General features: G+C 45.3%; 1 protein-coding gene across 2 annotated transcripts in view; it reads right to left on the minus strand.

Moving 5' to 3' along the window:
- Nucleotides 1–2,423, minus strand: part of LOC143829070 (adenylate cyclase type 10-like) — a 72,580-nt gene extending 70,157 nt beyond the window's left edge. For both annotated transcript variants that reach the window (XM_077319370.1, XM_077319369.1), the window contains exon 1: nt 2,068–2,423. In XM_077319370.1, the coding sequence (XP_077175485.1) occupies nt 2,068–2,233 (166 nt within the window). In that variant the 5' untranslated portion in view covers nt 2,234–2,423. The remainder of the gene's footprint in view (nt 1–2,067) is intronic.
- Nucleotides 2,424–9,780: the final 7,357 nt, after the last annotated feature.

A 9,780-nucleotide genomic window follows, 5' to 3' on the forward strand; every position in this document is an offset into this window, starting at 1 on the left:
ATCAACAACCTCAGATATGCAGATGATACCACTCTAATGGCAGAAAGTGAAGAGGAACTAAAGAGCCTGTTGATGCGGGTGAAGGAGGAGAGTGCCAAAGTTGGCTTGAAACTCAACATCAAGAAAACAAAGATCATGGCATCCGGCCCTCTCAATTCCTGGCAAATAGAAGGGGAAGAAATGGAGATAGTGACAGATTTTATTTTCCTGGGCTCCAAGATCACTGCAGATGGGGACTGCAGGAAAGAAATTAAAAGACGCTTGCTCCTGGGGAGGAAAGCTATGGCAAATCTAGACAGCATCCTAAAAAGCAGAGACATCACCCTACCAACAAAAGTGCGTTTAGTCAAGGCTATGGTCTTCCCAGTTGCAATGTATGGCTGCGAAAGTTGGACCATAAGGAAGGCCGAGCGTCAAAGAATTGAGGCTTTTGAACTCTGGTGCTGGAGAAGACTCTTGCGAGTCCCTTGGACTGCAAGGCGAACAAATCGGTCAGTACTAGAGGAGATCAGCCCTGACTGCTCTTTAGAAGGCCAGATCCTGAAGATGAAACTCAAATATTTTGGCCACCTCATGAGAAGGAAGGACTCCCTGGAGAAGAGCCTAATGCTGGGAGAGATCGAGGGCAAAAGAAGAAGGGGACGACAGAGAATGAGGTGGATGGATGGAGTCACTGAAGCAGTAGGTGCAAACTTAAATGGACTCCGGGGAATGGTAGAGGACAGGAAGGCCTGGAGGATCATTGTCCATGGGGTCGCGATGGGTCGGACACGACTTCGCACATAACAACAACAACAACAGAGTTCTGCATCTGGGTCAGAAAAATGAAAAGCATGCCTACTGGATGGGGGATACGCTTCTAGGTAACACTGTGTGTGAACGAGACCTTGGGGTACTTGTGGATTGTAAGCTAAACATGAGCAGGCAGTGTGATGCAGCGGTAAAAAAGGCAAATGCCATTTTGGGCTGTATCAACAGGGGCATCACATCAAAATCACAAGATGTCATAGTCCCATTGTATACGGCACTGGTCAGACCACACCTGGAGTGGAGAAAAGGAGGTTGAGAGGGGACATGATAGCCCTCTTTAAGTATATGAAAGGTTGTCACTTGGAGGAGGGCAGGATGCTGTTTCCATTGGCTGCAGAGTGGCCTGTGGTTTAGATGAAATAACAATCATCACAAAGTGCACCAGAAATATTTCATGTTTTTAACACTGTATTTCCTTTACCATGGTAGAAACGAAAAGAAGACCCAGGATTCCATAGAGGCCATAAGTCCCACAGCAGCAAAGTGGGGATGCAGGAGTCAGCATGAATCTGCCTTGTAAAATTCTCCTGAATGAGTCCAAGGGACTATGCTTTTGTCTGCTGACTGGCGGCAGCTCTCCAAGGAGTCAGTCAAAGAAAGTACTTTTAAAATTGACACTTATGCTTACCCCACCATGAATCATTGCTTATTGAGCTTTGTGTTGGAATTGCAATCAGTGAATAATTTGGTGAAGTCAGCCTTGAAGGGCTGTTGTTAAGCTGTTTAAGCAGCTGAGCTGTACCTGTGTGCTCTCTGGTTGCATCTAATGGTCACTCTGGAATTGCAGTGGATAAATCCCAGCACATGCCTGGGAGATCTCTTTGTTTAAGCTGGGCTCCTGCCCACCTCTTGTTTCTTCAGGAAGAGAAAGAGCAGTTGTGTGCTTTCGCTCAAGCAAGGAGCAAACAGCCATTTAGGCTCTCTGTTCTCTCCATCTGCTGATGTATGGGCATATAGTCTGCTTGAGCCAGCCATAGGGGCTTGCAATGTGTTTTCTTTGTAACTTTTAAGCTTTCGTACTCTGCTTCAGTAGGGAGACTGAAAGCAGATGGATATGATATAATTTCAGATATAACCTTACCCAGTAAAGATTACTCTCTTTTAAACCTCAAAGCACTGTGAGGCTAGATCTGTGCCTCAACCACAAAGGTAACTATTAACTGCATGCTTTCAAAATGCTCTGTTACTCTGCAGCTCTTATTTCTCTGGAGGGACTCAGGACCAAGGCAAGTCCAAAAGTCCCAACATTTTGCCTACCTGAGATGTCAATAAACAGCAGGACACCATCAAAGTTTTCAATGGACGGTACTTCCTGGGAGAGGTCACCATACACAATAAGGTCAGGGACATGAGCAGCTACTTTCCCAGTGGTGGAGATATTAGTCTTACGTGGACCAGCAAGTGCTAGAGAGGCTGTATTCATCACAGCTAAGTTCCAGAGATGCTAAGGCATCCAGTCCCATGCAGTGGATCTCTTGAGAGTGAGGCCTTACCCATACTTTGCTTCTGGGTTGCCAAGGTATGTGTCACAATGGCCATTTTGGGAGTGGAGGGTGTGGGTCAACGTGACTATATATGGTCGTATCATCTGGTAAATGGTTAATAATTTTAAAATATATGTAAAGAAATAACTCCCGCCCCTTTGGGAAACCCTTCTAGAGGAGTCGATAATTTTCAGGGTTCCATGACACCCTGGTTGAGAAAGCCTGGCTTATTCGATGTCTCATATCCCTAAATGCATCAATTGACATTGTCTAATCCACCTTGAGCCTCTGTGAAAAAGGTGGACTACAAAAAAAACATTACTTATATTTGGTGTTTGCTGAATCCACACAATGAAAAAGAAATGGGAAGAACAGAATCTGCTACACTCCCTCATTGGCTCCTCCCATTTATCCCCTCAATTTCTTTTCAGAGCCTCATCAGTAGAAAATGGCCAGAGGAAGTTGCAAGCAAAAGGATTCTGATATTCAAGCACAAGTGGACTGTATCCAATGCCAGTTTGCTCTTCAAAGCAGCAATTTTCTCCTGGTTGTAGTCTGCACGGGGCTTTATATCCACTTCCAGCTTGAATAAATCCCTCCCGACTACACAGTATTCAATTTCCATTTTGATTTTGGGTGCTTTAAAGTTTCCCTCTGCAACATGCATGATTGATCCGAACTGTCCTCCATGATATCTAGAAATGGATATCATCCTCAATATTTGAAAAATCTCCATCAATAAGCACATAGATTTCTGCTTTTTGCGAATTAACTTCCTTCTCCGTGCCTGGTGGCAAAGCAGTCTTCCCTGATTGGCCAGGGCATCAGTTCAAAGACTTCCTGGTTCCTGGTTGCAAGGTTGGTCTTAAAGTGACTGCGTACCAGAAGCCCTCAGTGGTTCTCAACCTTGGGGTCGAATGACCCTTTCAGAAGGGTTGTGGCAGGGCAAACAGCTTGGCCGGAGAAGCTCCATCCACACAACAGCCTTGTGGGGTACATTGAGATAGAGTATTCATTTGTCTGGAGCAGTGGAAAAGAGTGAGATTGGTATGGTGGGACAAGAGGCAGAACAGAACTGAGAAACCCCAGGGAGGGGGGGGGGAACAATGTATATACAATCATGATCAATGAATCTTCAAGCCATTGGTCAGTTTCAGTTTAATTTCTGTGAAAGAACCCTTGCATAATTTTATGGTTGGGGGTCACCACAACATGAGGAACTGTATTAAAGGGTCATGGCATTAGGAAGGTTGAGAACCACTGCCCTAACTTCTCTCAGCAGAGATTTGCCTCTTGGATTTATTCCCCCCTCTTCTGCTTTCTCCAATTCTCTCTCTCTCCCCCCCCCCATACAAGAAAAGAGACTCCTGCTAAACTTGGCTCTCCTCCCCACTCTGAGCTTCCCCAATCAAGTGCAGAACACTTTGTTTCAATTGTGGAGGCAGGGGATAAAGAAAGACTCAAGTTCAAATCAATCTGAATTCAGCAGGATCTACAACAGAAAAAACAAAGTGCAGAATCAGCCCAGGAAAACTGATTGTCGTAGTCTGGAGATGAGCTGTAATTCCAGGGGATCCCCAAGTCCCAGCTGGAGACTGATTACTCAGGTCATTTACCCGGAGGAGAACTGCCGCTTTGCATGGTGAGCTTTACGACTGGTAAGACGAATGCTTCCTTGTTTTGCTCTGGCAAGGCACTACACACGAAAAAGTGAAACTAATTTAACAAGCACTTTATTAGTGATGCCAGGCACACTGTAAACACGTGACTTCCAGGGGCATGGTAGGGAGGCGTGGCCATCTGGGGTTACTTGAAACCTGAAGAATATTTCAGTGGATACTCCACAGTCAAAAGGTTGAGAAAGGCTGCTGCAGGCTGGCTTTTGTTGGCAACAGTGGACAGATGTAGGAAATCTGTGCTGGATACAGGAGGCATCTGTGGAAAGATCTCAGGAAATAAACCTGGGAATAAGCTGTGGCTAAAGCTCTGGGGCACACTGCCATTCATGGGAGGCAGCACTGGGATACGCAGATCAGTATTTCAGCTTCGTACAAGGTCATTTTATAAGAGCCTCTTGTGGCGCAGAGTGGTAAGGCAGCAGTCTGAAAGCTCTGCCCATGAGGTTGAGAGTTCGATCCCAGCAGCCGGCTCAAGATTGACTTAGCCTTCCATCCTTCCGAGGTTGGTAAAATGAGTACCCAGCTTGCTTGCTGGGGGGTAAAATGGTAATGACTGGGGGAAGGCACTGGCAAACCACCCTGTATTGAGTCTGCCATGAAAACGCTAGAGGGCGTCACCCCAAGGGCCAGACATGACCCGGATACCTTTACCTTTACCTTTAATAAGGTCATTTAATGCAGTCCTATTCAGAGGGATATGGGAGTAAGCTCTGTTACTCAATGGAACATTTCTGAGAAAATATGCAAAGGATTGGACTGCAGATCACTGAAATACTCTGCCCGTTGGGTTGGGAAAAGCATTTTAGGAGGAAATAAAGTTTTTCTTTTTAAGTGTTCTACCTTTGCCATCTCAAACACAGCGGCAAAACAGGATACATGATGCCAATGCTGAATGAGAGGCACAAAGACGCTCACTGTTCCATATTTGTAGCCATTTACATAGAGGCAGTCCGTCATGAGCAAGTTTCCAAAGGATGGGAGAAAAACCCTTTTGCTACTATGAGTTGTTGGGCAGTATGAACCCCAATGTAATATTAGCAAAGATTTGCCATCTCCTTTCCCCTTCAAGTCACAGCTGGTTTATGGCAATCCCACAGAGGTTGTCAAGGGACATTCAGAAGTGGTTTGCCATTGTATATTAATTCTGGACTTCCTTGGCCCCATTAAGTTCTAACCAGGGCTGACCCTGTTTAGCTTCCAAGGTGAGACAGGAATAGGGTAACCCAGCCATTTATAGCATTTGCTCATTAGTACTGAAGACATAAGAGCCTCTTGTGGCGCAGAGTGGTAAGGCAGCAGACATGCAGTCTGAAAGCTGTGCCCATGAGGCTGGGAGTTCGATCCCAGCTCGAGGTCAACTCAGCTTTCCATCCTTCCGAGGTCAGTAAAATGAGTACCCAGCTTGCTGGGGGGTAAATGGTAATGGCTGGGGAAGGCACTGGCAAACCACCCCGTATTGAGTCTGCCATGAAAACGCTAGAGGGCGTCATCCCAAGGGTCAGACATGACCCGGTGCTTGCACAGGGGATACCTTTACTGAAGACATATTTAGTGCTGGTGAACAAACAAGAACACTTAGAACACCCCAATTTACTGAACTTGGGAAGAGTTCAGAATTTCTGGCAGCCAGTAAGGGATGTTCAGGATGCAGACAATAGATTCTGAAGAACTTCTGAAATACTATTCATACCACATCAAGGAGTAAAATCTCAGGTATCTCCCCAGGTCCTTAAAAGAGTGGCTCACAGCAAACAGGAATCAAACTAGGGGAGGGGGATGCCCAGCCCGGGGGGGGGGAGGGAGGGTGTCTGGGGGGACCTCCTGCACCCAGCCGCCTGCCCGCTAGCACCCACTGTATTTGGGCTACAGGGGGCCTTAAACCTAATACCTGTATAAATGAGTAGACCGGGTTGGTATATAATGGTAATGCTGCATCCATGGTGGACAGCGGAGGATTATGAGTTGATCCCATTGGCCCACAGGCCATAGCTTGTCAAAAAGGCACATGCCCAAGAATCAGGATCCATCATAACTTTTGCAGGTGTTCAATACATACCTTTAGGGCCCTTCCCGCCATTTGTGAAGCACAGCTCATGTCAACGGGAATTCTAAAGCACAACTAAGCATAGTTAACCATTTACAATTCACTAGCCACCTGACAGCCAAATAAGAGAATGGAAGCAAAGCCATTTCCCCAATACTGCCTTCTCACAATCTGGCTAGAAAGGTATATTGTAGCGCATTATCTGTCAAGACGAGTGTGTTCCCCTTCTGTGAGAACTGCATAAAACTCAAAAGGTTCTTCGCTTACAAACGGTGCAATGGGGAATCCTGGGCTTCTGTGTAACAGCAGCAGACTTGCTTATAAGACGGGTTACCCTTGATCCAGATTCAAGTTTCTGAAGGGAGGGAAATACTGGTTAGTCAAGGCAACTATTTCAACGAATCCAGCAATGACATCCAAGTGGCCAGCTCAGAAAAAAAAAAAGCATTGCTCTATAAGCAGGCGACATGCACAGATGGCCGTGTTGAGCAGCAGCAAAGCCAAAATAGGAGGGGCAGGACCCAATGAAGAATCAAACAGTAGACAAGTAATAGGGCACTGAAATACCTGTTGGATTTTCATTGCTTTTTGTAACTGTTGACTTATGAGTGCTCTGCAGTATCCCAAAGCTGTTGGGATTACAAAGGGCAGGGGTAGTCAAACTGCGGCGCTGCAGATGTCTATGGACTACAATTCCCATGAGCCCCTGCCAGCGAATGCTGGCAGGGGCTCATGGGAATTGTAGTCCATGGACATCTGGAGGGCCGCAGTTTGACTACCCCTAACAAAGGATATTTAACATTCTTTCCCCCCTGATTCAGGTGCATGTTGAATGCCTGAAGCTATGATTAGCAACTTGTTATAATTCCGTAAGTCTCCGTTTTGTCTTGAGTTTATAAACTGATAAGAAAAAAAGTAGTTTAGTACCTAGTGGTCCTTCTGTTTGACTTAATACTATAATCATAATTGTTGTATACCAGGTAGTGATTCTTGTTACTGCAGTAATTCTTATCTCTGGTTTTTGTTTCAGACTCTGTTAAGAGATTATTTCTCAGTATTGAGGCTCCTATTGACATAACGACGTGTATGTATTCATGACATTAGTCATATGTATTTCTGTTGAGCGTTCATTAACTATGTTTTGAATAACCACTAATTGTACTTTTATATAATTTTTTAAGATTGAATGTCCCTTGATAAAGCCTTTTGGTGAAACGCGTTGGGACTTTTCGGACATTAAAGAAACTTTGAAGTCTGCTGACTCTGGAGAAGTCTATCATCCTTATCCATTGTTGTTCCTCTATATATTTCTGAAACAGCCTAGGGGGTGGGACGTGTCCAGCTGTCCAAGTTGGAATAGGGCCAATCAGGGTGCAGCCAGCTTTGCCCTGATTGGCCCTGCCCCTGCGGCTCCCGCCCTCCGGCCCTGGAGTTTAGCCTCTTTGCTCTCAGACATGCCTCAGTGCTTGGAGCCAGCAGCAGGTAAGGGGAGAGGGCCCTGGGCAAAGGATCATGGTGGAGGCCTTGCTAGCTAACGAGGGCCTCATGGCCTGCTAGGCTGGGCCTGCTGACTGCCTGCTAAGGAGCTCTGTTCCGGCCCTGCTAATGAGCTGCCCAGCCCCCACCCGCCCCACTTGATTTGACTGCGAGCTGCGGCCCAAAGGCGCCTTAAGCTGCCTGGCCACGGGAGGGGACCCTTTCAGGGCTTGTTCTTAGGAACGGGCTTTGAAGCTAGTATTGTTATAATTGTTAAGCCTTACTGGTATCTCAGTGCCCTATTACTTGTCTACGTGCTGAGCAGGAGGCAAGTGCTATTTTGAAATACAACTACCAGATAAATATTAGTCAAGCATGTGAGTTTTAATCCACATAACAAATCAGACACGAAGGGAAAAGCATCTGCTATTCTGATAGATCCAGGTTTCTCAGAAGGCATCGCTTTGGATGAGGCAGTTCCGGCTCCGCCTGACAAGTGCAATCACTTCCTCAAGAAGGTACTGGCCACCTGTCGCTTTTCAAGTACTTAGGTTAAACCGTACATTTCTTTAAAGGGGAGAAAAAAACACACACACCCTTCTCCTACCTAATTGGGACACTTTAGCAAAAACATTTTAATCAATTCACTTCTCAGCCCCCGGACACAGAGTAGAGCTATTCCAATACATTTCCATGGCGCTATGTCGTAAAAATCCCAGGGGAAATTCTCTTAAGCAAGCTTATTGATAATCGCCACGTACGTTTCCCTACACTGATAGTGTGAAATGACTGTACGGCCAAGAAATGTTGCTCTGGAGGCAAAGAATATTTCGTAATGCACGGCCCACATGAAACTTGAGAATGAAAACCCCGCTACCCTATATTAATTCTCATAGTCTATGACAGAGGTAGTCAAACTGCGGCCCTCCAGATGTCCATGGACTACAATTCCCATGAGCCCCTGCCAGCGAATGCTGGCAGGGGCTCATGGGAATTGTAGTCCATGGACATCTGGAGGGCCGCAGTTTGACTACTCCTCGTCTATGACATGCTGTCCCCCTGAGCAGAGAACCTTTTCCAAGGCCAAAGACACAGTGCTTAGGAGAGTGTAACCGGGCTTAAGATAGCACTGTGAGATGCATGCCCCACCTCCAACTGGTTTCCCGTACGTTTCATTATTTTAAAGGTCCAGTCCTATCAGAACCTGGCACAATCCAAGTATAAAAATCAATCTACTACAATCCAGCGGGCCAAATCACATCAAGGGAAAACACACTTCTTGTGCTTCAGGTTTGTTTAGCATGGCAATGCTGTGTAAACTGCTACAGCAGGTGGGGAATTAAACACCCAAATGTCTAACTATTTGTCCATGTTTCCCTTAAATGTAACGTGCATATGACAAGACTAAAAAAAACAAAAAACAAAAAACAACCATTAAAAATAAAATAAAAAGCAGCATGTATCCAGAATTCGGCTTTGCAAAGTAATAATTCAGGGGAAGGAAAAAGTGACAATCTGAAGGGGTTTCAATAGAACAATAAGACGAGAAACCTCAACAGAAGAAAAACTCAACGAAGTCAAAAGCAATGAAAAACGCAGACAGGCAACTGAAGATATGCTTAGGTAGACCACATTCATGTACAGAGCTTGATAAAATGCCAGCAAAACTCATACAGATTAATCTATAACCCTCATTTCTCCATATCCATCTGACACTTTCTCTTATGGGACATTTTAATGTTCATGCTTGCATGCTGGACAGGAGTTGCCTGGCCACGACATTACTAATTCCCAGGGACATTACTAATTCCCAGTGTTCACAGGTACAAATTTCTCCTTTTGAACAACACTTGCCAAATTAATCCAGCATTTCTGGCTGCAACTGCACTGTGATATACCCGACTCCTTTCCAAACAATGGGATTAAAGCCACTTTTTGTAATTAAGTGATTTTCAGATCTGAAGCCTTGACTCATATGAGACGACACATTTCTCTGAGCTTTTCTCCCATCGGTATCTTACTGCCTGCCCTCTCTGGAAGACTTCTCTGCTCCCAAGCAGCTGTTGCTTAACTGAACTGAATCAACTACAGGGACCTAATGTTGTTTTATACTTCACTGTAAAAATGGTTGTTCCAAAGTATTATGACAATTGCTCCTCTGATATGTAGGAAATGTAGTCCATCTGAAACCGAACTCTAGTATTGGTGAATACTGAAATCTCACCAAAATCCTTACAAGTTTACACTGCCTACCAATGGACAAATGCAAGATAAGGGGAACCAGAAA

Source organism: Paroedura picta, chromosome 2, assembly GCF_049243985.1.
Source record: "Paroedura picta isolate Pp20150507F chromosome 2, Ppicta_v3.0, whole genome shotgun sequence".
Taxonomy (NCBI): domain Eukaryota; kingdom Metazoa; phylum Chordata; class Lepidosauria; order Squamata; family Gekkonidae; genus Paroedura; species Paroedura picta.